Raw genomic sequence first — 16,331 nt, 5'->3', positions numbered from 1 at the left:
GAAGAAGATGACACTTCAAAAACGACAATTTTTTTGATTTCCAGTCAGCTCATGAGGTACCCACTAATAGAGCCTTTTCACTTTTCTAATTTGCTTCAAATACTGAATGACCATAAAACGGTCAACTTTAAGTTTTTCGGCAACTTCTCATATAATTGTAAGAGGATCAGCTTTGATGATTGCTCTCAGTTGGTCATTGTTAACTTCCGATGGCCAGCCACTATGCTCCTCATCTTTAAGGCTCTCATCTCCTTTGCAAAATTTCTTGAATCACCACTACACTGTATGTTCGTTAGCAGTTCCTGAGACAAATGCATTGTTCATTTTGCAAGTTGTCTCCACTGCTTTATGACCCATTTTGAACTCAGTACTAACTGTTGCTGTTACGTATTAAGTTGTTTTAGATTTCTTGAAAGCTGTTGAAGTCACTTTATGGTATAAATTCATATATTTATGCTATCAATCTTTATGTTTGGTTTTTGCCTTTATCCTTAAAAAATTTTGCCTTTGGAGATAAATAGTTATACAAAGCCAATTATTAAATCAGAAGATAAAAATTTAGAAGACTAATAATTCAGCTAGAAGGTTTATGGTCCTTACCAGAACTTCCATCAGAATACATGCTTAAAAAAGAAACTGAAACTAAGGGAAAACCATTTTTGTATTAATATTTTCTCTCATAAGTGCTTATGGAACAAAATATTCCTTTGTGAATTGTGTGGTAACTAAACCTTTCTAACCAGAGATCACAGGCTGGAGCCCACAGAAATGATCTGGCCTGCAGTTAATTTTGTCTAGCCTGTACAAGTGACTTTCACATTTGAATGAATTCCAAACATTGAGAAATCTTGGAGTTTCACATAAAAATCTGAATGTCTAGCTATTTTTGAGAAATGGGAAATCTGACAATACATTCGCAAATGATAAATACTAGCTGAGAGAAGTGTCTGCTTCCTTTAAAAGGAGTGGTTTAACACTGCTATATTTAAAATAGATAACCAACAAGGGCCTACTATATATATAGCACAGGGAACTCAGCTCAATATTCTATAACAACCTAAATGGGAAGAGAATTTGAAAAAGAATAGATACCCGCATATATGTATAACTGAATCACTTTGCTGTACACCTGAAACTAATACAACATTGTTCATCAACTCTAATATAAAACAAAATAAAAGGACTGATTTACTCTATAGCGTCACTGCCTGCCTACTAACTGTTGTCCTGGTAACCTGACATGTTTGTGCTACCTGTCTGGCCCTACAGAGGTTCTGTGTTGTGTAACCCTGTGAGGTTGTGGCGTGGCCAAATGGCTCGTGGGTGCTGTCTGCCAGATAGCCTCTTCCTGGAGTCACCTTTGTAACCAAATGTGATCAGGTTTCTTCAGGAAGTGGTATTGGAACCGTGTCAGTTTCATTTAAAGTAATCTTCACCATTCTGGTGACAGCCTTATCTTTTCCTTAGGTTGTTAAGGCTTTTACTGCCCAGCGTATATAGCCTGTTTGACAACATAGTAGAAGAATTGTTATACAAAGACATACACACACACACACACAGAGTAATCACTGTGGATGTAAAAGTTGTTTTGGCAGCGGAAATTTGTGTTGAATTAAGATAGAGGTCTAATTTCAACATTTCTCAAAAACAATTATTAAAGAAATAAAGATAGTAAAAAGTTATTTTATTTATACTGTATTCCTTTCTACAAAATATTTGAGTCAGCTTACAAAGTATGGGACTAAAAGAGTAGAGAAACCTATGTGTTTGTGTGTTTGTGTGTGTGTATGTGTGTCTTGGGACCAGAGAATGTATTCAAAGAGTAAGTCAGAAAGATAGAACGTGAATATTAGACCCTGAGGTCTGAGAATAAACCTTAGAAGATGGAGAACATTCCTGAGTAAGAATGGTCTTATATTTCAGAAAGAAACTAAAGTGTGAATGAAACTTCGCAGTGCAAACAGTACCACAGTATTTCTTGCTTAGCACGTAGAGTGTGCTGATGTTGGCCTGTGTTGACATTTCTCTGAATTTGCAGTGGCGTGAGCTTTGAGGAGCTGTTTTGTGATGGCAGCTGGGAAATGTGGGTTTTGTGAATACAGTTAATCATTACTGTCTCCCTAGTCTTCTTCCTGTATTTTTCCCAAGAATAGGGTAAGGGAATGGGTTGTGTGTGATGTAATGAAGGGGTGGGGAGGGTGTTAGAGGGAAGAAGAGGCAGCAGTCAAGCCTCTCAGCAGGTGGATTTGAGATCTTCTGCAGAATTCTTTGAAGCAGCAGCAACCTCCAGCTATTGTGTGAGGCGTCATTTTCTGTACTTCTGATTAAATGAAACCAGAACACTATGGATATTACACATGAATTGTTTTTATTTGTGAGCCATATGATTGAACTTAATTATCATAAAGTAAATAGAATTACCAGATCCTGAAGCTACCTTAACTACTTTATTAGGGATGAGACTAGAAGAAAAAAGGGCTCCGTACAGAAAAAGATTTGCCCTGTCTTTTGTGTGTTGACATTAGAATCCTTTTTCTTGGTGTCAGGAGACTGTGTTTTTAGTTAAACATTAATAATGAGCCCTCATGAAGGCATTTGAAAGTTACGTTTTATTGTATTGGTGAATCTGTCTTTGTGGTAACTATCAAGGGATTGATAATTTAGACAAACAGACCAAATTTTACAAGGAAAGAACTAGATTTTCTTTTCCCCCCATGTGGAGATTTTATGGCTTCCAGTAACTGGTGAAGGCAACTGTGTCATAAAAGCTCCAAAAGTTGTGTGTGGGGTACATTTTGTAACAGTCGTAACGAATGTGTAGCCTGTTTCTAATGAGCAGTGCCAGTCTTGGAGTTGATTCAAGGTGTTTTGAAAGTGTCATTGGCAGATTTATCTTTGAAATAGAAGAACTACTGAATATATAAGGCAAGCCACATAAAAAATTGTCATATATATTTCCTTGCATTAAAGTGTTGATGGTTGAGCAATGGGAAAAGTGAAACATTGTGTTGATACTAAGGAAGTTAAAATTCAGCTGTTTTGTTTCCTATCCTAATCAATGAGGCGAAAGGAGAGGCATGTTCCTTAGAAACCAGTGCTTGTTTCTTCGCTTTGACAACGGGCCTGCTGGAGCGTGTGGCCAGGTGGTTTTCAGGCCTTGCTGAAACTGGCCTTTCTGTATAAGAGGGTTTTTTGGTGGTGGTTTTGTTTTAAGCTATTCTCTGATAGTTCAGTTATGAATTGAAAAGAATATGTTTTAAGCTTATGATTCTGGTGAAGTATTTTATACGATAAGGATAACATAGTATAAACTATGGCAGGGAGTCAGAGTCCCAGTGAAGAGATATTACCAAATAGAAAGAAATATGTCATAGAGATTTCTTTTCTTACTCTTCGAAAATTTACTTGAATTTCTAGACTTACTTTTATTTTACTGGACTTATTTAGGAAAATCAGATCAATCAAAAGTAGATAACTCTGTGACCTTCAGTATTTGATATTGCTGGTAATTGTGTGCTAACTTGATAAGTGTTAAACTGTGTTAAATCATATTGCTGAAAGATAAATGTTTTCATTTTAGGGGGTGATAATTTAAAAGCCAGACATATAGATAATTTTTAGAAAATATTCTAAAAGTTCCTGTTCCCTCTTTAGGTGAGCTCTTAAAAAGCTAAGTGCTATAATGTGACAGGTTATGAACAGTTTAACGTGTTAAAATGGATCTTATTCAAAACCCAGACTCTTATCTATAAAAGACTACCCTTTTTTAAAACCACAGGTGGTTTCTGAAGGTTTCACAGCATATGTCTAGAGATTACATTAACTAATAACTGGATTTTGTTTGGGTTGTGTATGTTGTACAATGCACAAATCAGTGGGTTTATCTTTAGTCACCTTATTCTCATTTGGGGTTAATGGAAATGAAGTAAGGACCAAGTAAACGACTTTTTTTCAGGTGCAAATTCGACCATGGAACCTAAGTGACAGTGACTTTGTAATGGATGGTTCACAGCCTTTGGACCCCAGAAAAACTATCTTTGTTGGGGGAGTTCCACGACCCCTTCGAGCTGGTGAGTGGAAATAGTAACACCACAACAACAAAACCAACAACAGCAATCCCCAATGTGTTTAGTCTTCAGTGTTTTCTAGGCTTCTGGTCAGCTATACACAATCTCCAAAAAGAAGGCCGTCATATCAGTTCCACTGAGCTGACCCTTAAATGTTTTCTGCCAAGATGTTGTATTTTCTTATGCCGCAAGAGTGAATTTCATTAAACTGTTATTTCAGAGGGTTGGGTTCTAATTAGTGATTCCCTGTTCAACCAATTATTTAAAAACTAATAACAGTGCATTTGGCAGTGTGCATTGTGAGCCAGTTAGTATTGTTAAGTATAACAGAAAAAGAACCCCGTCAGAAATCTGTCCAGTGCAGCTGTGTGCACTTAATGACAGGGCGAACCCCTGCGAGAAACTGTGTCACTGAAGATCAGACTGAACTCTTCCCAAGCAAAACGGATTCCTGGTTTTCTCTTACATACTTTGAAAAGTGAGTTATGTATTTGAGCATCTTTAATTTGACTTCATGAAAGCGCCCCTATTTTTTGTTTTTTAAGTTCCTTTCCAATGATTAAATAACTGTGCCTGCTGGAATTGGGCAGTGTCTTAATTGACTGGGGCACCAAAGACAAATCTAATCACTTGTTAGATCAGTATGATTGCCTGTGGAATATAGTAAAATTATTTGTGAGAACAAAGTTTATAAAGTGCTTTAAAATAGCTGAGTTTATTTTTTTAAACTAAGATGAAAAAATAAGCTAGCCATTGCCACTGTAGTAGCAAAGGGCAGGGTTATCTCCTGTTAGTGTAAACAAGTGGACTCAAGTATTTGCTTAAAAAGTAAAAGAGAAAGCAGAGATCATTAAAGCAAGCTGAGAAACAGCTCTGTGACTTTCATGACTTCTTAATTCTGAATGTTCCTCAACTTTCCTAATGCATTTATTCAAATCTCAACTCCAAGCTACTGCTAAAAGTTTAGGTCTCTATAAAGATGTATTCATAATTCCATTTTGAAAGACCTTAAAACAAATTAATTATGACTGGAGTTTATAATTTTATGGTATTTCAGAAAGTCAGGTGTCTTGGGTCTTTTTCTCATCCTAGTGGCAAACTTGCCCAAAGAAAGAAAGCAGAGCAGCAGAGATGCTTCCCCCTTCATCTGCCATCAGAGAATAAAGTCTAAGCAGGGCCAACTCAAACGTGAACAGCATTATGAGATGAGGGCCAATGCAACCCTTTGTTTCTAAAGAGCTTGTGCTTTAAAAAAAAAAAAAAAAAAAGTGTGAGTAGGGGCGCTGTGTAATATTCCTGGCTTTTTCTAACTGGTGATATGTTTAGGAGTGGAGAGGGAGAAAAATCCCCTTTCATAGTCTTTAAACTGCAAATATATTCTTTAAAAAAAAGGATATTCCTTGCTAGTATTCTCGCTGTTCTTTTTTGCAACTAAAGACAAACGCAAAGTGTTAATATCTTAGCTCTTTCCCTTTTTTCTTAGATGGGAATCTGCAAAAAAAGTTTTCTGAAAGAAAAATTCCTGCAGTTGTAAAAACAACAAAACTGACTTTAATCTCATGTCTGTTTTAAGTCACAGACACAATAGTTTATAACTAAATTGCCTTTTTAAACATTGTTCATCCCTTATTCTTTCTGTTTAAATTATTTGAAAGGGTAGATATGGACCTCTATTTGTGATAATCTGTTTTTCACTGTTGTGTGATCACACTAATAGCACAAGACAGGAAACCCAAGATGCTGAATTGTATTTTTCTTTTTAACATTCTGTGTCTGTAAAATGATACATGTTCTCGGGTTAAACAGGAATTATATTTAGTTATCTAGTCAGAAACTGGACTTTGTGTTCCCTGCCTAGATAATGCATGTTTTATAAATTTCAAAGTTCGTTTTTTTTTAAGTAAACTAATTTGTTTTGGTTTAAAATTTTGTTTTTGCCATTGTTGGTTATTAATCTGTAGTCACTTAGTCTAATGAAGGTTCCCCCATGCCAGCACCTCCTATAAATGTAGCTAGTTTCTAGAAGGCTAAACAATCTACTTTAGCATCCTGGAATTTTACTCTATCCAAGACTTCCAGATTGGAGGCCAAGTAGTCTGGATGAAAAGAGTTAACATCTTTAGCTTTTATCCCTGTGCATAGAATTGAATTTCTTTGGAATACACTGAGCTTTGTGGACTGGTGTGTGTCTTGGAATAGAAGACTGTTTTTAAAAGAAATCAGTTTGACTTTGCTAGACAATTGTAAATTGAATACAGTGCAGTTCACTTGAACAGTAAACATGTATTGAGCACGCAGTGTGTTACTGGCACTGAGAAAGTGCACGTCATGCCACTCTTGCTGAACAGGTCATTGCCTGTCAAGTCAAAGGTTTCAGAATGGACTAATAGAGCACCAACCCAATTAATTGAATACTAAATTATTTTCCTTAGCATAATATTCTCAATTTTTGGTTTTTAAATATTTCAGGGCATTTTTTCCCCAGGAGTATTGTGGTTTGAATTCTGGAAGGTCTTAGAACTATTCTAGGCACTATATAGAAGATGATCTTAAACTAGGTGTTAGTGCTGGTGCTCAACAAGTGAGGTTTTGTGTGTCCAGATTGATTTTCACCTTATCCTGGGCCAGAAATGGTCCTTTAGCACATTACAGTATTATCCTTTTGGATCTCATAAGGTTTTTTGTCTTTGATATTTTCCCATTGTAAGACAAGGACCATTATCACTAATAAATGATAATATAGTCCTTTATCACTAAGTAGAAATGCACAAACACTTCTGAAGATACAAGGCAACCTGTTTTAAGTGGATTGTCTTGACTGAGTTTAGGTTGTTCCTTCTGATCTTTTGACAAGCATGACTTTTAAAAATTCAGGTTGGAAAAAAAGTCAGGGGCCTAGAAAAATTAGCCTGAAAGTGGGAAAATATATCAATGGAAAATCTCGATGAGTTTACCCAAAGTTGGATTGCCTGATTGTTGCCTTTTCTAGGTCAAGTAATTTCTACTGTCTCTTGTCTCTCCCTTCCATCACTCCTGTCAGTGACAGTGGCAGGCCAAGGATGGTTTGCCTGAAGTCTCCTGCTGATTCTAGATCTTGTTTTCCTTCCATTTCCTATCTCTCTCCACCTCCACACTAGGAAAGGCTGTGGGTAGATTCGCCATGCCACCGTGTGGCTAAAGTGTACATATTCTTCAGAGAGTCAGTACGAGGAAAGAGGTGGTCCATCTCTCTTGTCTGTTTCTCCTCCTGCTACCACCTGGACATGCAAGAGCATATTGCCACTCTTCATTCACATGTTGTAAGCAACATGTCTCAGTGCAGAAATCTCCCTGTTGCATATCCCTATGGCATGAGAACCTTTCCTGACAGCATGTCTTTGCTCTGATAGCAAGTAAGTGCCAGGCTTGGGAGTTTTGAGGAGAGACCACCAGGGGAGAGTGGAAAAGGAAGGATCTGGTCCCTGTACTCTCCCCTGGTTTGTAACCATAAGTATCTTCTGACTCGAGCTTCTGGGCCTAGACATCTCATTTGGGGGCTGCCTCAGTAATCCAGCTTTGGGAGCCACGCATTTCCAACTTTGATCAGGCTTTAAAAACCCTCGGTCTTCCTTTCTAGTTAGAGGCTGTTCCTCCACTTTATGACTTCCTCCTGACAGTTTATCTGACCAGGTCCTGCAGAAAAGATCAGTCTTGAGTTCCTGGAGCCTGCCAATTGCCTGTCATCTTTGGATCTCTCACCTTCTTAACTATTGTTCTGATGAGTCTCTCTTGTCTTTTTCTCCCTAATATTCTGCTATGGATCCTGATATTTTCTTCTCATTCTGCCTTGCCTCCCCCTACCCCAACTGTTGTGAGGATGGCTTTTCTATGGAAATTCTAGAGGAAAACATTTTTTTGAGGTAAATATTCACTAATGTATGGCATACATCTGGAGAACATGATGAATTTTTCTAAGAGCATTTATTCCACACATTCTGTGCAAACATTCTGGTAGGGCACACATATTAGGAATCACATCCTGATTTGTGATTTAGGAAGGAGGAGTATTATAACCATATCCTCTTTGTTCAGTGAAGTGGTAGCAGACAGAAATCATCTTATGTCAAATTGGTCAGCACTCGAAGCTTTTTCTTTCACCCAGTCCCAAGTTCAGAATGAGTTGTCTCAGATAAACTCCAGAATTGGCATACTGACTTAATTCACTGCACTGCCCTTAAGATTAAGGATTTTCTAATGTTGATTGGTGTTTGTGAGCTCCCTCCTTTAGGAAAGCACACCCTCACCCGCAGCTGATGTCAAAGGTTGCCATATCAGTGGCAGTTTGAATAACATTAACTTAAAGCTTAAGTAAGACTGGGATGAACTGGTGTTTATGGAGCAGAAACCAGGCCAAGTTAATGTTAAGCAAAGATTTGTGAGTTAAGCAAATGTTAAAGAAAAACAACCCCTGGACAAAACAAAACATTTGAACGCTGCTCTGTGCCCAACAGTATGCCCAGAGTTCTCATATATGTTTAATCCTCATGAAAACCTTGTGAGGTTGTAAGTGGTAGACTTTTCATCATAGAGATAAGGAAACAGAGTTCAAAGGGGGTGATTAGTCAAGACCACAACAATTAAAAAAGCTAAGGCTCAAACTCAGATCTCCAGACTTCAAGTCTGGGACTCTCTACACAGAAGGAAGCTGCTTTATCAGGCTGAGATATGAGATTCTGCCTCCATAACAGTAATAACAGTCAGCCTGGTACCAGCTCGATTTAATCAACTTAAATACTCTTATTGCTAAGACTTAGTTGGTTGTTCATACCATTTATTTGAAAATATTCATAACTTCCCAATATCTCATACAGAGTGGAAGCTTATGAGCATTTCCTCTACTGAAGATACGTGAACGGCTTTTGTGATCCAACTCGGCAATTGTAAACTCAGAAAGTTCACCTTCGAGTTGAATTTTCCTTTCTTTCAGAAGTGCAAGCCTCTTTGTCACCCTGAGGTGCCATATGCCTCTTTCCTGTCTGCTTTGTTATTTCCAAAGAGGAGAAATGGAACTTCTGGATTCATGATTTAAAATCTGAAAAGATGAATGTGTTAGTATTTCCCTCAGGAACCCTCATTCCTGCTCTGTCCCATTTTGCTCTCATAGTATCTTGGACTTCTACATTGCCTTAGGCTAACTTTGAAATCTAATTAAACCTTAGGAACAGGACCCTGGGGTCAGGCAGGATGGGAGAGTCATCATGATTTTCTTTCTGTTGAGCTGATCCCTTTCAGATCTTTATGAAGAATTGGGAGCAAAACAAGTTGGGGTTCAGATTCACCTCCAGGGCATGGTCACCACAACCCAGAGGAATTCACAGACATACTATACGCTACATACAACTGCAGTATTTTTGTTTCCCTCTCTAGTCTGGGACACAAGAGCCAGTGTGTAGGTTAGACTTATAGTAGTATACTGTTCTCATGGAACAGTTGTTTATGAGCTGACTTGAGTTATCATAAGAGCATAGAACATCTTAACCAAAGTACAGAATGCCCTTGGATATGGCTACCAGAACTCGTAATTTCCCACCCCTGTGATGACCAGACAGACCCTGTTAACACTGGATGGGAAAGAAAAAAGAGAAGTGGTTTAGAGATATCTGACTTCCTCACAGACTCTGTCTATGCCTGCTGTCACCTCTATCTGTCTGAATTTCAACCTCTGGGACCCTCATCTTCCTCACGTTAAATGTTAAGAACGTGCTCCTGGGAGATAACGCTGTCCTTGTCATCTACAGAGGATGGTTTCACATGAGGATTCACTGTCGTACATTTAGTAGGTGGTTTGACTACATTTTCCAGATAAGACATATCCTTGATCAAAGACTCACATTTCAAGAGCAGGATGGAGTTCATAATGTACAGGTAGATCCGTGAAGGTTTTAGTTGACTTTTACCAGATCCTTACTGCTTTTCTTCTGTTTTTCTCTCTTCCTCCCGAGTAGTTAAAATGGTAGCCCTCTTGCTGGCTCAGCTTCCTCCTCATTCAAAGGAAGGGAATTTATATGGAACTTTCCTACATTAACTGATAATGCTCACTGTAAGGAAATCTTTAAAACCTAGCCTCTCCGAGTAGTTGTATATTATGACATCTGTAGGTGAATTTGTATCTTCCATATAAAAAGTATTTTCAGATTAGAATTTTGTAGGACTTTAGGAAAGCTTGCTTTGTGTTCGTTAGTTACCTATGTAGTAGATGAATTAAATTACTCTTTTTTTTTAATGTTTTTTACCAACTGGTTACTTTTCTCAGTAATTAGAAATGCTGTTTAGTACTTCAGTGACATCCCTCTGTCCTTTGAGCCCAGCATTAGTTTAGGCAGCAGGAAGTACACTTTTAATGAGGACTTGCTGACTGAGTAAGGACCAAGTACAAACAGCAGTTGTTGAGTTATTATTTACTTTTCTTCAAGGATCACCAGATTATTGAGGTTTTTGTAGCTAAAATATAGGTTAAGGTAGAGAAATGAGTAGTCTTCATATTCTTCCCCCCAAAAAACTTTCTGTAGTCACCTTGGATTCTTTCTTCTAGCTTCTCAATAAATTGTCCTTCACTTGAGTAAGACTTCGTTGGCTCAAATGCCTGCAGGCTCTTGGGTGGCCAAGAAAATGACTGCACATAAGCTTCTAAGTGGAAATTATTAATTTATATAATTTTCATAAAAGCATAAGTGAATGAAGGTTTCTTTTTCCTGTCAGAACTGCTTAACTGCCAGTAGCATCAGCCATGACTGAATCTTTGGGCCGAGAAGATGATTTTCCAACAGGCAGATTCACAAAGTGCTTGTGGAAGGTGCTGTCTCTGGCATCTGCAGATCCCTAAATTTCCTTTGGAGACCAAGATGCCGTAGAACCTCTGGTTACAGTAGTTCTTGTCTTCAGCTGGAGGTTCAAGCTCTCTTTCTAAATTAGACACTTTCTTGAGTCCTTCCTAAGGGTAGGAGACAAGCTCATTCAGTCCTTTGCCAACATTCGTCTCCTGGCCATTCACCAGGCTGAGGGAATGTTCACTGTCTTATTCTATTCCAGAAGAAGCCATGTCTTTGGGAAATTAGTGTTTAATTTCCAGGCCCCAAGGTTACCTATTTTACTAAGCCAACTTGACTAATAAAGGAAATTCATTAACGACTAAGGTGAATAAATTCAGCTTTCGATTTCTTCTTCTCTGTGACTGGAATAACATTAGCTATGTGAGGAAGTCCTTAAGCTATCATAAGTTGTTGAGACAAAGTAAGGACCCACTAGATTCTGATATTCAGGGTACATATGTGATTCTTGGGCTTCCCAGATGGCTCAGTGGTAAAAAAAAAGTATCTGCCTACCAAGCCGGAGACTCGGGTTCAATCCCTGGGTTGGGAAGATCCCCTGGAAAAGGAAATAGCAACCTACTCCAGTATTCTTTATTCTTGCCTGGGAAATCCCATGGAAAGAGGAGGCTGGTGGGCTGCAGTCTATGGGGTCACCAAAGAGTCAGACACGACTTAACAACTAAACAGGGACATGATTCTTACGGCACTGTTTGAATGAATGTGATTTCTGGATCCTGCCCCAAGACCGAAGTCAGGGTCCACTTGGGCTCTAACCAGCAATGTTTCTTTGACTGATATGATTCAGTAATTCTGATCATAATGGGATCATTGGGGTAGCTTTCTGCTCTTCTGTCTTTAAAAGCACTTACTCTCTGGCTTAATTACTGCTAGCTTATTTACTCATCTTCTGAAAATTACCTGTTGGTTGTTAAGTCATTCTTCCTATTAGAAACAGAAGCTTAGAAATCCACTACCAGTATTAAGCAGTCCGGTTTGAAGAAGTCAGATAGAAAGACAGCCTTTCTTTCATAGCAACATAACTTTGTTGCTGCCTCAGGAGCTGCCCATTATAGAAACCAGTAGTACATGGCTTTCCTTCTGTTCATAGAAATCTGGTGGCGTTCTTGCATCATTAAGCCCTTCAGCCCTTGAACCTGCTGCAGAGCTCTCCGGCCACTCCAGCCTGTGCAGCTCTCCTTCTCCCCAGATACTGATTCCTGTGTAGCTCAGCTGTCTGGGGGCCTTTGCACACTGGCTGTGGCCCAGGTCTTCATCTGTCTTCCCTGTCCGCTCCTTTCCAAATACCATGTGTAGGTATTTGAGGAAGTGGGTTCTTGGGTCATTCCCTAGGAGTAGGGCTAAGTCTTTTGGACTTAAAACCATGTGAGTGGCCTGAAAGGAGTGGTCATACCTGGAGGAGGTGCCATCCAGTATCAAGTAAACAGTTAACTTCAGGCAGTTTGGATCCAGGTAAGTAACTGCTGTATGTCTCTCCGTGGTACCTTTTGATGAGGACAGTTGTAGAATATCAGACCTTTGGAATGTCCAATTTCCAAGTGCCTTCTGTCCAGGTGTTTTGCAGATATACCAAAGAGCTCTAGTGAAGAGTGCAGACCAGACCTCTGGATTTATAGCAGGGTACAGGATGGGTGTGCTTTTACTGCCTTTGTAGCAGCTTAGTGTTTCCTGGTAATTATAAGCACTCAATAAATGTTTATTGCTGCTATTATCATTTTTAGCATTGTTATTTAGAATTTAGTGTGAGAAGTTAGTGTGGAGATTCCTCAGTTGAAATAAACTCAAAATCTTTTATTTTTAAAAAAATTGTGGAGAGTTATTTCTCGGCTATAAACATATTGCCTCTAGAATTAATTATTTCTATAGCTTAATCTTAATTTAGTAGTGTGACTTTAGTAATTACTTTCAGCCCTGGGGGTCAGTAAGTAGACTGTTTCTCATTAACTTGTTAGGGCACCTGAAATGTTTTGCCTGCCCAGGGTCCACTCTAGTGGACTAAGCAGTTAGAAATTAGAAAGGAGGGTTGCTGATAGATCATTTCTTTTATACTGTTGCTGAAGTTCTCATTATGTAAATTTGTGTGTGTGTGTAAATTCTTTCTTTCTTTCTTTTTTCATTTTGTTTTCAAATATCCTATGAGGAGCTCCCCTTCTTGAGTTCTAAGACTGGTGTGGACACTCTTCATGATACTTAACATGGGTTTTCTATTTCTTAGTTACACTGCATGATTCTTCCATATAGTCCTTCCTTCTCCTGGACAAGAGACCCTTCTAAACATTTATACCAAATGGTGTTTATTTTCTTGCAGTTGAACTGGCAATGATCATGGACCGTTTATATGGTGGTGTCTGCTATGCTGGCATTGATACAGACCCCGAGCTGAAGTACCCCAAAGGTGCCGGCCGTGTGGCATTCTCCAATCAGCAGAGTTACATCGCAGCCATCAGCGCTCGCTTTGTGCAGCTCCAACACAATGACATTGACAAACGGGTAAGCAACTGCTTGGGGTATCATTGCTATGGGAAAGAAATGAAAGCTATTCCATGGGCCCCTGGGGAGAAAATCACCTTATGTGGCATTAGTCCATGAGTCCATCTAGGCTGCCTGAAAAAGAGAGTACCCTTGGTATTTAAGGCGTTAATGAACTTTCTGTTTCCTCCATCCCTGGGGCGATGTCACACTTATGAAAGTAATGCTGCACAATTTAGTGAAGCAAACCAGTGCTCTTTAAAAGATGGTGCCAGGACTTCCCTGCTGGCCCAGTGGCTAAGGCACTCCAGTGCAGGGGCCCTAGGTTCCACCCCTGGTCAGGGAACTAGATCCCACATGCCACAACTGAAGATCCCGTGTGCTGCAAGGAAGTCCTGGCGCAGCCAAATAAATAAATATTTTGGGAAAAAAAGATGATGCCAACAGCACAGTAACAATGATTGAGAGCCTGTTTGACCCATGTGGTCCTCTTAAAGAACTCGAACTAACATTTAATGTTAACATTCAGGAGTATACATAAAATTTTGAAGTTCCCATTTCTCTTAAACTTGCAAGATCGTATGTGATAGCAATTGCTGGAGCTATTGATAGCAGTAGCTGCTTGCTGTCCCCTCTAGTCCCCTCTACAACTCTCTGTCTTTCTCCTGCTCATAGCAAATAGACATATCCATTATCTGTCTCCTTGCTCATTGACGTTGCCTGCCTGGCCAGTCGAGGCACTCAGATTTGCTGTCATCCAAACAGGAGACAGTAGAGCTGGAGAGCACTGGTGTGCTCAGTTGGGTTTGGGGACAGACGCAGGTTTAAATCTTTAAACCCCAGTTCTGCCACTATTTGGAAGCTTAGGGGACTAGAAGGAGTTAGGAGCTAATCTGAGACCTGATTGATAGAGTAATGGAGCAAGGGGGAAAACATCAAGCCTTAAACACCTCCATATGCAATTGTTCAATGGCTGTTAATGCTTCCAGTCAAGGCTGTTTTGGGGGCATACACTGGACGGGAATAAATAAAGTAGTAAATGTGTTTTCTTACCAGGTGTCAACTCCTCTCTCTGGTTGACTAACTGGTTTTGTGTAGCAGACCTAAGTGTGTTAGGAGGTGAAAGTTTCAATGGGTGATGGATTTTTTTAAAGTCAATAAGATAACATTTTCTTTAAGACATAGATCAAATTACAAAAGCCAGTGCTTAAAATAAACAGTCTATTTGCTACGTCTCTGGGATCCTTAAAAGTAAGTAGTGGTGGTTTGTTTTTTAATTAAAATGAATAATTGTTTTACAAAACTGTGAAACACTCTAAATCAGTGGAAAGTCAGGGGTGATAAAGATTCAACTCCATTCCTACTTTTGAAGCGCCCATAGCACCCCTTTGGTAGCAGTAATTCCCCTTCAGACTGTGAGCTCCGCAAAGCTGGGCATGGTGTCCGTCTCATTCTCTGCTTCCCCACTGCTTGATGTGTAGATACTGTTGTTGTTTAGTCACTCAGTCGTGTCTGACTTTTTGCGACCCGTGGACTGTATCCCACCAGGCTCCTCTGTCCATGGGATTTCCCAGGCAAGAATACTGGAGTGGTTTACCTTTAACTTCTCCAGGTGTAGATACAGTAGGTGCTTGGTAAACCTTTGTTGGATTAACAAATGGTGCTCTGTGGAGGGTTCTGTTAACTTCAGCTGCTAGTGGACTTGCTTGTGCCTCTATGTTTGTGAATCTGGAACCCCAGATTGCATTACATTTAGACTGCTGTTGCAGTCAGTGGTGAATCCCAGGCAATAAACTTAACCTGAAAGCGCTTGTGTTCTCATCTGTATCCAAATAGCTTTCTTTTTGTTCCCCTCTGAAGCCAGGAGGTGTGAGACTGCTCAGGAGGTAGGTCCTAAAGATGATAGAAGAAGATTCCACTTTTCCTTTGCCCCCACCCTAACAACCCCCTGTCTTACTCCTTCGTTAGAAGGAAGTGCATTTACTCCAGGGTTTATGGTATTCTTTGAACTCCTTTAAGAATCTGGAAAGTTCAGGCAGTATTTGTTTTATTGCCTACCTCTGCTCTCACCTCTGCTATACTCATGCCCTCAGCATTGATTCCCGCAAGACTTAGACCTAGGTAAGGAAGAAAGAAGTGATGTTTCTTTTGTTAGCATAATCACAGGCCATGTTATAGAAAAGTGTTTGGCTCATCAAGCTTCTCAGGAACACCATTGACTGTTTCTGCTCTTTGCATTTGGGTTACCTATACCCTCCATACCTTAGGATGGTCCTTGATAAACATTTAGGGTAGCAGCCAGTTGTAATAGAAGGAGTATAGAGTTTGGAGCTAGAACAGATCCTAGTACATTTAAACCTCTGCTGCACCAATCACCAGACTTCTGGTGACCCCAAACAAGTTACTTAATGCCAAGAGCCTTGGGTCCTCATCTGTAACCCCTGGGGAAAGTCTGAAGATTAAATGGGATTTGAAGATTGAACATCCAGAGTCATATGGCAGTTAAAATGTTTACCTGGCACTTGCTGATTTAACAGTATTCATCTTGCTGGAAGTGCACTTACACTGATGTTGTTAATATTAAATGGCTTGAATTTTATCATTGCTCTGCTGAAGATGCAGTGAAAAGTTACACTGGTTAGTGAAAAGAGCCCTGGGCAGAGTCAGATGGTTGGGTCTAGATGTGGTCCTCTTCCCAGCAGGCTGTGTGATTTTGAGCAGGTCACTCAAAGTCTGAGTTTCAGAATAAGGACAATAATAGTAATAGCTTTGTATACCCCACTAGATTGTTGAGAAGCCCAGAAGAGATACTGAAAAAGAAAGCAGTACATAGTGTGACTCACTGGGCAGGTGTATAGTGGGACTGTTGTGATGCCACATGGTGTCAAAAGGGATCTGTTGGTTCCTTCAGTGGCCTGGAATGAGAATC

At 39.6% G+C, this 16,331-nt stretch overlaps 1 protein-coding gene across 28 annotated transcripts in view; it reads left to right on the top strand.

The window, feature by feature from the left end:
* CPEB3 (cytoplasmic polyadenylation element binding protein 3) overlaps window positions 1-16,331 on the top strand; it is a 348,047-nt gene that overhangs the window by 243,024 nt on the left and 88,692 nt on the right. For 21 of the 28 annotated variants that reach the window (XM_086378576.1, XM_086378566.1, XM_086378585.1 and 18 more), the window contains 2 exons: window positions 3,956-4,070; window positions 13,242-13,423. In XM_086378576.1, coding sequence (XP_086234702.1) covers window positions 3,956-4,070; window positions 13,242-13,423 — 297 coding nt within the window. The remainder of the gene's footprint in view (window positions 1-3,955; window positions 4,071-13,241; window positions 13,424-16,331) is intronic. The other 7 variants (XR_015155640.1, XR_015155643.1, XR_015155642.1 and 4 more) reach the window with 1 other exon arrangement.

Source organism: Bos grunniens, chromosome 26 (assembly GCF_055505025.1).
Source record: "Bos grunniens cultivar Pamir isolate PY7600 chromosome 26, Bosgru_T2T1.0, whole genome shotgun sequence".
Classification (NCBI taxonomy): domain Eukaryota; kingdom Metazoa; phylum Chordata; class Mammalia; order Artiodactyla; family Bovidae; genus Bos; species Bos grunniens.
The sequence above is the reverse complement of the archived record's forward strand: the minus strand, read 5'-3'. Positions and strand labels throughout refer to the sequence as shown.